Source organism: Betta splendens, chromosome 12 (assembly GCF_900634795.4).
Source record: "Betta splendens chromosome 12, fBetSpl5.4, whole genome shotgun sequence".
Taxonomy (NCBI): Eukaryota; Metazoa; Chordata; class Actinopteri; order Anabantiformes; family Osphronemidae; genus Betta; species Betta splendens.
Genome location: NC_040892.2, coordinates 9,233,272 through 9,246,335, shown reverse-complemented (window position 1 = coordinate 9,246,335; position 13,064 = coordinate 9,233,272). Strand labels below are relative to the sequence as shown.

Here is a 13,064-nt window from a genome sequence, read left to right as displayed (position 1 = left end):
CTCGTTGTTGCAGTTCGAGTTTCAAGATGGAATTTTATAAGTGAATAAACGGTAATCACAAATAAATCAAAAACAAACAAAACATAATCACGGTATCAATTATAAAAACAGATTATTAGCTCATCTATAACAGAACAAGCCTACAATAGTTAAACTAAAGTATATAAGACTCCTTAGTCATCTTCAGGTCTTTTAATTATGATTGTTTGATTTTACAGCCCACTCTCTTTCCTCTAATCACTGTTGTTTTCTGTAGCAGCAGGCAGCTGTTTCCGGGAAAAGAGCTCCAAAACCCCACTGTGCGCCATCGGCCCGGCACAAAACGGGAGACAAACAATGTCGGCAACCTGCTTGTGAGCGTGGTGGAGAGTTTAGCAGCTCGGGAGACAGTTTTCTCTCTTCTCATGTGTATTTATGTGACGCTAAGAAACACAACAAACAGCATTAGACGCAAAGTTTTCAAAGCAAACCTGCAGTCGGAGGCTCGTCTGACTGACAGCAGTCACTGCAAAGTGTATTTAAAGTGTGGGGGGTGATGCTGCTGAGCTCATTCACTCAAACGTGTGTGAGTCCCATCACGTCAGATGTCTGTTGCCACACACCATGATTCTGTCCTTGGACTACCCACTGTCCCCCGCTGAGCCGGGGGAAGATCACACGCGCACAAAACAACCTCGTAAAGCCCGGAGGACCCACCAAAAACTCCTGTGAGCACCTGAAACCGAGCCAGGGCCGATCGATTCCTCTTCCTTACAGGGGGAGAGCGTCGCCCTATGTAGATGGCCGCGGTTTGAATGGGAAGAAAGGATCCAATTTCTCCCCTGGACTCCGCGGCTGTCAGTAGATAGGCTTTGATTGACAGCTCAGCGGTGCACGGCTCCCGCAGCTCCTCAGACGACAGCCGGAGAAGTAAACAGCATCAGGCTTATCGGAGCAGAGCAGGATCCTGGAGGGCACCGGCTTGGCTGAACTGGGGAGGGAGCGAGCAGCCCACTAGTGGAGCTCTGAGCCGCCGCCGCCGCCTGAACGTGACCTCTGATCTGCATTGGTGCCTGGGTGACCTCACGCACTTAGCGGGTGGGTGGAAGTGGGGATGAAATGACAGCTGAATCTGAGACGCCACCAAGTGTCACCTCTTATCCTCCTCCTCTTGGGTATAGAGGTAGAGGTGTTTAGCCGCGTTTCACGGAGGATGTTTCACAGACGCACGCTGATATCTGTCTGCCGCGATGCGAGAGGACGTCGGAAAAAGACGACGCGTGCCTGTCAGACGGCTTTTGAGGCTCCGTTGCGCAAAAAAAGTCAAACGCATTAGACTCATTTTCAAGTGCTTCTTATCGCTCGTGCCATTTTTCTCCTTGAGTAATAGCTTTGTGAAAACCTCGACTGAGGAAGTTGAAGAAATAGACTCCCGCTGGCGGCACCGGTTGGCTGAAGTTTGCGGCCTATCGCGTTCTATTGAACCGAAAACCAAATCAATATCACCTATTATCTTGACGAGGCCAAGTTCACTGTATTCACCGCTCCACCCAGTCATGGCGTGAGGAGATACTGTCACAGCTATGTCTACAAACACAAAACGGGCGATTGGAGGCTTCCTCTGCTGAGACAGTGCCTTAAGGCAATAATGCAACGCGTCTCCAGCTGCCGGTGTATTTGTGACACATCATGTCCTTTCCTGTAGTGTCTGCAAGATGCACAAAGACCCCCCGCTGAGCGGAAATATGTCTGCATGCGTGTGTGTGTGCGGCACATGAAAGGAGGAGGCGGCGACGTGGCAGCGAGAGGGATGAGGGATTAAAAGAGAGCAGCCCGAGCAGCAGACTGCAGCCGTACCTGCTGTCCTGCTGGTTGATGATCATGTACATCTCCCAGGTAGTGTCTTGCGCGATCCCCCCATGAGGCACCAGCAGACTGATACCTGCAGAGACGGAGGCATGCGAAGACACCGTGAGCATCACACGAGCAGCGACACACACACACGCATGTATGCACACACACACACACACACACACACACACACACACACACACACACACACACACACACACACACACACACACGCATCTGCTCAGCTGTCAGGCCTCTTTACCGACAGCGACAGCCAGAGAGGTGGCGGCCCCCGGAAAAAAAAGGCGCGTCAAACCCGCCTGCAATCTTTTCCTACTCCTAGACGCATGCACGACATTTTACCGTGTGATAAACAATTACTGCCAAAGTGTGCAGCCGCGGATGAGGCCCCCCGGGGGACAGGATGATGAATGCGGGCCAGAAGTTGCCTGAATAATGTTTTTATTACGTCACTTTCCACAGACACATTGAAAGGCACGCTTTGATTGATCAAACATTTACATTAGCTCACGACTTCAGCTGGGCGCTAACGAGGCCTGGGGCCCCGACGGGCGCTCACCTGTGCTGGGCACCACCAGCCTGCCTCCAGCGTGGCCGAACACCGCGGTGGCTTTGTGCAGAGGTCTGCTGGGGGTCAGAGAAACTTGTGGCGTGAAGAGGTTCCGGCTTCTCCGGCCCAGCGTCGTACCGACCGAAACCCCCCGGTAGGGTATGTCTGGAGCCAGGCCCCTCGGAAACGTCTGAGGGTGCGACATGACGTGATACTCTGCCCGTTCCTCCAGACCTAGACGTGCAATGAAACAGCGGTGACTGGGCTGCGTGGATGGATCACAGGAGCCTATTGTTCCCTGTATAATGCGAGTTGACTTTACTTATTAGCCACATAGCTCATAGGAGACACTAAACGACTACAAAGAGACAGAAATTAGCAATATGAGCGGCATAACAACCAAAAACAGATGATGGAATGTTGCAAAAGGAATAAAAAGACACAAAATGAGCACAAAAACACAATGAGCCACTGTCAAATGATCAAAACGATCCCCAGGAGACAAAATAAAACATCTGTGGTCAGTGTGTCTCTTTCAGGCTGGCAGACAAATATACGAGAGGGGAGAGAAGCTTTTATGTGCCTGCCTACAGGCCTCGTGTCTCATAATGCATCCGTAACTAAAGTTCAAGCGCATAAACTAAGTTGTTTGGCACAACTTTACCAAAGTGACTCTACAAGTAAAAGGCAACGTGGCGCCTGTCAAATCAGTCACACAGCGCTCAGCCGCTGGGCTACAGGAGCCCGTGATTTGTTCCACTGCCTCAAATTCACAGAAATGAAGGCATTTCATTGCTCTGATTTTTGAGAACCATGCTGAGTTGATGATTAAGATGGCGACAACCTGACTAACTCACTGAACAGAACTGAGGGTTGACAAACACACAGGAATTTTAAAATTTGGGCAGGACACAGGAACGCGGAGAATAGGAAGCAAATTTAAAAACAGAGTCAGAGTAATAACTGTCCACAATGAGTGTGGGAGCAGCGGAGTGAAACCAGGAAGTGAAATGTCCAGGGGGCGTGGCCAAGGTGAGGGCATGACAAAAACACAAAGCGGAACAAAGATGTAGTTTACAAAGCAGTGACTTTAACTCATAATTCCTCTTTTTACCACCGTTCTGTTCTGAAATGAGAAACCGGCCTTTTGTCTGCTTCTGTTTAAATCGATGGGTGATTGTTTACTGTGATTTCTGCTACGTTGTTAACGGCTGTAAACTGCATAAAGAGAATAAAAAGGCTGCGGGCGACTATGGGAGATGTGCTGCAGCTTAGCGAATGGTCAATTCGTGATGCCCTCCAAGGTCGCAGCCTCTTTTCTGTATGAGAGCGTTCCAGGGGAAGGAAAAAAAAACAGGTTCAAAGAAAGATGGATTATCCTTCTGAAGGCGCCGGCAGAGCAGCGCGTTGCTTGGTGATTCTTGCCCTCCCCAAAAGCGGCTTCATTACGCCTCTGTTTGCTGACCTTTACCCTTCAGGTCAGGCAGCGGGTCGAGGAGTGCGCTTTCGGCCATCAGCTCCTTGTCAATGGAGTCCTGAAAACACATGGGGCTGGTGTAGGTGCGCGACACCGTCAGGTCGGGCTGCATGGACGAATTAATAAGCAGCGGGTTTGCTGGAAAACACAAAGATGCCAGAAACTTAACACGGCTGACAGTCCAGCTACTAATTACAACTTGTGGTTCCACAGACATGGGATCAAACAGTGAAACGCTAAAATGCTGATTGATCCTAAGAAATGAAAACAGGCCTAAAAGCCTCTAGAGGGAAGATGAATGGGACATTATTGAGTTTACATGCTACCGCCATTCGTGCATTCGGAACAAAACAGTATCTTGTGAATCAACAAGGAAACACCAGGCAGATGGAGTTACTACCCATAAGACAGATATGTTCATTGCAAGGTGAAAATCTTCCGTGATTTATGACTCATTGACAGCTGTTTCAGCGAGCGTGAAATGACAACGGAGGGCGCAGCTAAGTAAACAGCGTGGTTCCTCCTAATGAGCCAGGAAATGTAAATTGGCGATTTATTTTGCCTGGAATTAGGTGTGCCGTCGCGGTGACTCATTGCCGGCGATGCGACGGCGCAAAAGCGAGGGGACGACTGTGTGGCTGCGCGCGGGAGGGACACGCTGGATTTTGTGGCCGTTCGGCTGTTTCTGCAGCGCCGTCGAGGCGAGCGGGGACCGAGATTAAAGCGCTCCCTCCTGCTACGTTATCAAAATGAACTTTATTACGCCCTGCTGAGAGCTGTTGCTGTGGCGACACGTAATGCCAGCCTTACAAACATATGCCTCGATCCGTGGAGCAAAACACACCATGCTTCTGTGTTACGAGACAGGGGAGCGCAAATGCTCCATTCGGGCGAACAAACGGCCGCCATCAAACACTCATGAATGAAGTTTTTTAATATAAAACGCACGGCGACCTGACGAGAGCCGAAAGATTACGCCGCTAGATCCTCGTAGCAGCGTGAGCTAAGCAAAAAAAAAATTACATTGTTAATTTGTTTAGAACACAAAATGTGCTTGTTACCATCATTTCTGCGAGCGCTTATTGCTCGGGGTGAAGCGATGTTTCCAATAAAGGGATAAATGCATCGTGGGCTTTATTGAAAAGCCCGCGTTGTGTTTTAGTGGACCGCAGCGCAGGACGGCTCCACGCAATGTACCGCAACAACAAAGTGACAGCTTGTAGTTAATTACGGCGAAATTCATGTGTAAATACATTTACAGTGTTTTATAAAAACGAGCTAAAAACAGAAGCTGGTCTCATCTCGTGGTCTGTTCCTCCCTATTCAGCGTTTTCTATACAACAGATGGCGGCTGTAACTATTCCAGTCCGTCTGACACGTTTGCCTCTGAAGCCTGAAGGTCCATAATATTACACATAATAGAATTATTGCATATACGTTTACACTGGAAGAACATTTGGTTTTCCGCATTTTCATTGGCCGGTGAGAAGTTCGGTGATTTCGATAAACTCCCTGGTGCCAGTGCGGGCGGATAATGTCGCGCACGTTTTAAATGCATATCAAAAGCAAATTCTAATGGGATTAGGGCAGAATGTGCACCGCGGTAAATTAGGGGGCTACATTAGCAGAGAAATACCGGTAGCTATCGCGTAGCAGCAGGAAATGATAGTTGTGTTTCAACTCCACTCTAATTTATGGGGTGTGCTTGGAGTGATTATGCAAAAGTCACACAGCATGCATGTCTCCATTAATTAATGGAACCATCCAGCATGGCACCAGGCTCTGGCAAATTAACACAGAACCCGCCGTACTTTTCTAGCAACCTGTGCCATATTCTCCACGCGTAGCGTGAAAAATACACAAGGCTATTAGGTCATGTTATTCCGGAGCCGCAGCTCTTGGTTAATTCTGTGACGGACACGCGCTTCGCTGGGCCTTTTTACCTTGACGGGAGGTCTTGAAGCTGAAGGACTGGAAGCCCCCGGTGAGGGCGGACGAGTCGATGACGTCGACGCCGTACTCGCTCTGGCTCCGTCGGTACAGGGTGACGGCCACGATCAGCAGCACCACCGTCACCACCCCCGCGGCGAGGCCCGAATACAGCGCCACGTCGCCGCTGTTCTCCACACCTAGACGAGCGGCAGGAGGGAGGACAGGCACGCTCAGGTTTCTGTTTTCTGCTTTTAAAGTCTGCCGCGCGTAATTAGGAAGCCGGGAGACAATTCCTCCCAAAATAGCCTGGAAATCTGTGCTGCTGAGGAATCACCTGAGTTAAAGTTTTTATTGGAGGCAAGCCCACATTAGTTTCAAACCACTTAGGCTCCTCTTTTTTTGCCTTCTCTTCCTGCCCTGCCTCCTGATACACAGCTTCATTGTTCCATTCTGGAGTGTTAAAGCTACTAATGAGGAACCTCGGAAGGAAGGCGATTATAATCAACCCAGCACCTGACTGTCATTTCAAACACCGCTTGGCTCTGGTGTTGGAGGCACTCGGCATTCCACTGGGATAATGTGACAAAACCAATTCATTAAATTAGCTCATCTGCAATGATTACGCTCTATCTGGTCCCACCAGTACGGCAGCGTCCAACTCCACAAAGACAAAGAATGAGTGGGAAACAAAGGGGCGGCTAGCTTGTTCTTGAAAGATAATGAGATCTGCACGAGAAGAAATCCGCTAAGTAGCCTGAAGCTCAAATGAGGGGAAATTGACAAAATATGCAAAGCAGCATTAAAAGCTACTGTAGCAGGTTAATTGAGGGCTGGGGAAGATTTTGGCAGCGTTTTTTCCAGAGTTTCTGACAAACAAAAATACAAGTGCGTGAAAGGACAAGCGAGGAGAGCGCGCGTCTGCGGCGCCGAAGGTGTCAAATCGATTTTTCAGCGCAGTGGAAAACAGAAAACGGACCCTTACGACAACATCGCTGGCATCTGCGGGATCCAGATTATTGGCAGCGTGGAGAGTCACAGCTTCATCGCATGCAGCAGCAACGCTCTCACTAACCTTCACGTCTTCTCCTCAGCTCTTTTAAACTTGGTTCGGATCAACCGAAGCGTGAGCAGCGTTGCTCACATACAGTTCGTTGGAGCCGTCTGTCAGAACATCTGTATGTGAATGAACTGCGGTTTCTATTTTCAGGATATGGGTGAATTCACGGTGACTCATGCACCGTGTGCTATTTCGCAGAACCACACCTGTCAGAGTGACTTTCTCCCTCCTCCACTATGGTTACGTGCCAGTCATTAAAATCTATTAAAGGAGCTTCCATTGCAACGGGTAACATCACAGCGCTGCCAGTGCACCGTGATGAATCAACCGAGCGACAGCTGATAAGGCTCGGACGTGCAGAAGGTGGAGGCCAGGAACGAGTCATTTATTATAGTAACGGCGACGCGTACAGTATCAGATCAGCGAGGCAGTGGAAATGAGGAGCCGACACCTGCCAATCAGCGCTGTCCAACAGACTCAAGGATTCCGGTTTCCTGCAAAGACAGCGAGAAAGCGGAGCGGAGGAGGAACTCACCCTGCGGCTTGACGTCGTGCAGCAGCTTCCGATCTGCAACGACAGAGACACATCAGAGTTCGTCATCTCTCGCCGACCCCTTTGACCTACAAGTGTTTGTCCGCGCAATTATGTTTCTGTATGCCGAGCAGCCGACTAATGAAGACGAATGAGCGGATCGTGGATGACGGTGATCTGGAAGCTGCTGGTACCCACTCTGTGTGCAGAGGCCGCCGGTGCAGTTGTCGGCCGCCAGCGCCGCCCCGTCGCACAGCCGCCCGCCGTGCTTGGGCTCGGGCGCCGTGCACTCCCTGCTGCGCTGCCGCTCGCAGTCGGGGCTGCACGCCGACCACAGGGCCCACTCGCCCCAGCTGCCGTCCACTGCAAACAGAGAAAGGTTACAACGGGCCTTCAGTGCACGGGTAAAAGCTGCGGGAGCAAACCTGACTGTATGCTGTTAATAGCGCCTGCATTTCCAAGGTGACAGATGCTACGCTAACTTCACGAATGCTCTTCCTTCCTCCGGGTGCCAAATCCTCACGCCGCCTTGCCGACAGGCTGCCGCGTTCCTGTTCCACCTCCAAAACCCCCAAATGCTGCGAAATCTGAGCGCAAACGAACCTTGTTTGTGTTCAAGCGAGATGCGTCAGAAGGAGGCAGTTGGCAACGAGGAGATAAACTCAGGGAGCGCTGCTTCCTCCAGATAACTTTTAATTTCATAAACCTGATGAGCGCTTCTCTTTATTCTGGCGCAGTGGCTGAAATCATACATTTCAGGCTCTTCTAGGAGAAACACTTGGTCAGAGCAGATTACAGAGCTGCAGCTCTGCTCGTCCTCTCACAACCTAAGCTGCTCCCTCTCTCTCTCCCTCTCTCTCTCTCCCTCTCTCTCTCTCTCAGGTTCTCTTTATCCTCTTTTTCAGCCCCATCTCTCTATTTCTTGTGCATTTCTCTTTACTTCCTGTGGAGATATTGCACACGACGCATTCGTAGTGAAATGTGAACGCTTGGACACCACAAAGCCTTTAAAAATGTTCCTCTGCTGATTCACAGATTCACCTCCTTTACATTTGCATCATTTTAGGCGATAACTCCCAAGAAAACTCTCAAGGATATGCTGACATTTAAACTCCCTGGAACGGAAATGTTTCTTTTTAAAAGAATACAGTAACTATTTGGGGAAATTCACTGATACACTACGGTATATTCTAGCCAGGAATAAAATGAGCTCAATTCAGCGTTACCTGTCTACTGGCTGCTGGCTTAGCATAAAGACTGGAAGCAGGAACAAGCAGCCAGCCTGACCTGTCCAAAGGTTATGAAATTGACTATTCCTTGGAATGTAGTAGCGAATAGATTGACGTGAGGTTCATGTTTTAAGCTGGAGGTCCTGTTAGGTGGATGTGGTCTTTGGGCAGAGACAGGCTTGCGGGTTTTTAATTCAAAGCCCAGCAAACTGCCTGCAGGCTATGGTTTCATATTTACCCGCCTCCCCGTCTCTTGCTCTGGGCAGCGAAGCAAATGAGCGATTCATTAACAGTGTCGAGCAGGGACTGGGCCCCGCGTCCTTACCTGGACACAGCGTGTTGCAGGTGCTCTTCTGCACCGACATGCCCTCGCAGAAGGCGCCGCCGTTGAGGGGAGCCGGATTGGTGCACGTGCGGGAGCGCCTCTGCACGCCGCGGCCGCACTGGACGTTACAGGGCGACCAGTCCGTCCACGACGACCAGCCTCCGTTGACTGAAAGACACGAGGCGCGCTCTTATTGACTAATCAGCCATAGAAATCCTCCTGTCCCACTATTTTACACCTGTCTGAAGCTATTGGGACTCGCACATCTGTCACAGACTGCATTAGCATTATGGAAATTTGTGATTGATGGGCTGCAGTAACAGAGTGTCAGAAAGTATTAGACGAATTCCCACAGCAGCTAAATGTCCTGGTCGAGAAATAGAAATAGCAGGATGAGAAGTCGGTGAAACGAGCTCTGAAACACTCCAATTAACCAGGCGTTTCACGGCTACGGAAGGGTTTCACTTATTCTCCTTGGTCTCTGCAGTGCTCTCCACCGAGCTATTAAATGGCTCCAAACAGTGTCTGCTGGCCTCTTTTTTTTAGCCCAGATTCTCAGAGCTGGCAGATAAAAGCAGGGAGCTGTGACATCCCACATCAGTGCCTTTCCATCATTAATAATTGAGTTCTTGTAAATATTGTGCCCGTGTCTTCTTGTTTTTACACATGAGGGATCACTTGCCCATTACCTGCTCATTAGACTCTCGTGTGATAAAAGGCCACACGCTGCGGTTGAGCTGTGCCTTTTCATATTAATGGCTTCGGGGAATTTGCTCTGCGGTGGAGAGTGATATATTGATGCGGAGAAGAGGCGCCGCCGGACGTCACGTCGCATGCGGAAGGCGCTGCCTTACCGTAGACCACGACGGCGGCGGTGGCGCTGCGGCGCTTGGCCACGATGTTGCTGGCGACGCAGCTGTAGTTGCCGGAGTCGGAGAGACGGGCTTGGGAGATGATGAGGTTGTGGTCCACTCTGGTGTGGACGGCGCCGTCGGAGCTCAGGGGCTCCTCGTTTTTCAGCCACTCCACCTGAAAGCAGCAGGTCGGACACGTGGGTTTCTGTGCACTGGATGATGTCATGACATCACACCTCAGCCCCTCTGTCACTTCCTGTTTCCATATTCATATTCATCTTCTCTTGTTAGGTTGCTTTGTATATTTAATGTTCCTGCCCCATCAGTTATCGCATTTTGTGTTGACTTGTCTGCCTTAGCCGCTAATTATTTCATTTATCATAATGCAACTCATTATACCTTACAAGCATTTTTATCTATTTCTCTTGTTACATTCAGTAGTTACTGATAATTTTCATTATATTTAATTTATTCCAATAATTTTTAATTCAAATGATTTAATTATCATTTATTAGGCTACTTTAAGCTATCAATAAAAAACTGCTGCACTGCTTTATATTAAGCATTAAGACCTATTTACTATTTCAGCAATTCTTTCTATGAAGTTACAGAAAGTCTTTGTCAATCATTTAATGCTTTAATTAGCATTTATTATACTTATCTCGCTGTATCACACATGTTATCAGGTTCACATGGCTCAAACGCCTGACGTCTAATTTACCTCCATGTCCATATTGTTTACTACTATTAAAACACGCTGTTGAAACGGTTCACGGAGCCGCTGGGTTGTTACCTTTGTCTAGTATTTGACTTCACTTCCACTACATACTGTAAGTGTTGTGCACATTACAAAAAGAAACCGTCAGTGTTGCGAGCGGGGACAGTCTGATTGTGAGATTATGGGTTTTCGAGGAAAGGTATAACATGAGTGACATCCACTCAGAGCGGGCGATGCAGAACGCAGGTCACATCCTCCACTGTTACCAATTCAGTGGCCGTGTAGTGAGTGAAAGTAATAAGGAATTACAAAATAAAGGACGCTTTGCTGATGCTCCTCTCCTCGCATGACTGGCCCTGTAAATTGCTATTAATGTGCCACTGGCTTGAGCTTTTCATTGAGAGAGACGAGCCGGGCATGAGGGAGCGGGGTTTGATTTATGGCAGTGTATTTGAGGATTAAAAACTCCGCCCCACTGGGAGCGGCGTGTGTTTGTGCACAGGGTCGCTCTCGGGTTTATGTGTGCGTGAGTGTGTTTGCCGAAAGTGTCCATTTGCCAAGGGAGTACAACGAGCGGCGGGCGAACTCCGAGATTGCTTTGCTTTTTCAAAAGGGCCCTGGATGAAAATATTGAACTGGGAAAATCAATAAATCGGGAGCCGCGTTGTCACAAGTGCTTTTTCCCCCACCGCGTTTGACGGCCTGAGACGTCTTTCATCATGTGCCTTTAATTTCCCTTCTCTCATCATTCGGGGCCCACGGCTTTTGAGACAACCCGACCGAACCGCGCTGCTGGGCCGCATCAGTCATTGGATCAAATCCTTTCTTTGGACATGAGCAGTATTTGTGCCTTTCACGCTTTCGCACCCTCTGTGTCTAATCGAGCCCTGTGTTTCCCTCCATGCTGTATTACATCCACAGCTGCTAACATCAATCTGCTCAATTATCCAGACAGGCAGCTTCAACCTTCAAGTCCTTTCTGTAACCATCTATTTATCCATCTGTGGTCCTATAAACACAGAGCACGATATCTTAAACAGTGTAATTCTTCCTCTGATCTGATACTGATGTGCAGCATTTGCCTTCTCTGACTGAATGCGCTGCCGTTATCGGCGACGCAGGGAATTAACCTTGACAAGCAGGAGGGTTCGCGCTTTATCACCTTCTCCGCGAGCAGCGCAGCCTCGTTTGTGTGACAACACCAGAGGTGGCCACATATTGGCTTTGTATAGTGTGTGTAGTGTCAGCAGTATTCAAAAAGATTACATCCTAAGTGCGTCTAACGCAGCTCTAACACACACGGGTTCTGATAACGAAGCAGACAGGTGACTTTTAGAGCTCAGACGCCTCATCTAAATCACCCAAACAAGCCATAAATTAAATTTGGACTAAGATGTGTAATGCAGCTCCAGCTTCACATTGCATTCATTTAAATCTTCACTGCATAAAATGCGGGGCTTGTTTATTTACCTGCCTGCGCTGCTGTGATGAGAGGAAAGGTCACATTTATTAAAGCTGCTGGTCACTAACTATTTTTCAAAGAACACAATAAATCATGCAGAAGATAATAAAGGTTCAGTGTTTCTTCACTTTCTCCACCTGATGCATTAGGTTTGGATATACATTAACTTACTAGTAAATGTCTTGTGGTTATTTAATAATAAGAAGAAAAGCATCCAAATCTAAGCAGGTGCTAAACAAGAAATGTAAGACAAGGAATGCACTGAGTTGAAAATTAACCCCTTGATCTCAAGATTCACAAAGAAGCATTCAAACTAAGCCTGACAGGTACCAAGACTTAACTGTTGTGCTGTATAATTGAATGCAATTCAACATTTAGTGGATATTTTGTCACCTCAGGAAACACTGGGTGGAAGCATCTGTCGAGAGCTTAGCGCTGCGCCACGCGGCGTTACGTAAAGCTGATTTTCCACAAATCTAATTTTAATCACAATGTGGTTAAAAAATAAGAAGCTGAACAAATGAAGCGTTCCTTTTCCTTCGCTTTGCAGCCGATCGCATGCAGCCGCCGCCGCTGTGTGGCAAATGTGACCTGCTTGTGTTCTAGATAAAGGTTAAACCTTAATGCACTGCCTCACCCCTGAGCTGAGTCAACAGCCATCAGTCCAGCGCCGAAGCCAACCACACGTTCGAGGCTTAATTACAGAGGTTTGATTGCAGAGGAATTGAACTGCTTTATACTTTATCGCGTTATAGGCGCAATTAGAGTCAAGAAAATCTATCAGCGATAGCTGAGATTTAACGATGAAATTAGGGCCATTACATTTATACGTGCATCTATTTTTATACGGTGAACAATCAAAGTTTTATAACGCACTAATGGCGTAATAGAGAGCAGAGTTCGTGGTGGTGGATCAGATGGAGTGTGATCCTTTCCATCATGGCTCCGGAGGGGGGTCCTGTTTCTCCACTGACAGTTCTACAGAAAAAGGTGGTGTATGCAGACGATGCCCTGTTTCATAGGGACAAATGACTCAATCCTCTACTCATTCACCTCCAACTGTACCAACATGCTGAT

The 13,064-nt window shown here is 48.4% G+C and overlaps 1 protein-coding gene across 7 annotated transcripts in view; it reads right to left on the bottom strand.

The window, feature by feature from the left end:
• LOC114866485 (netrin receptor UNC5D-like) overlaps positions 1-13,064 on the bottom strand; it is a 138,302-nt gene that overhangs the window by 12,240 nt on the left and 112,998 nt on the right. For 5 of the 7 annotated variants that reach the window (XM_055513660.1, XM_029168272.3, XM_029168273.3 and 2 more), the window contains 8 exons: positions 9,808-9,982; positions 8,954-9,121; positions 7,598-7,762; positions 7,403-7,435; positions 5,822-6,007; positions 3,867-4,016; positions 2,411-2,635; positions 1,837-1,921 (listed from right to left, as the gene is read on the bottom strand). In XM_055513660.1, coding sequence (XP_055369635.1) covers positions 1,837-1,921; positions 2,411-2,635; positions 3,867-4,016; positions 5,822-6,007; positions 7,403-7,435; positions 7,598-7,762; positions 8,954-9,121; positions 9,808-9,982 — 1,187 coding nt within the window. The remainder of the gene's footprint in view (positions 1-1,836; positions 1,922-2,410; positions 2,636-3,866; positions 4,017-5,821; positions 6,008-7,402; positions 7,436-7,597; positions 7,763-8,953; positions 9,122-9,807; positions 9,983-13,064) is intronic. The other 2 variants (XM_055513658.1, XM_055513659.1) reach the window with 2 other exon arrangements.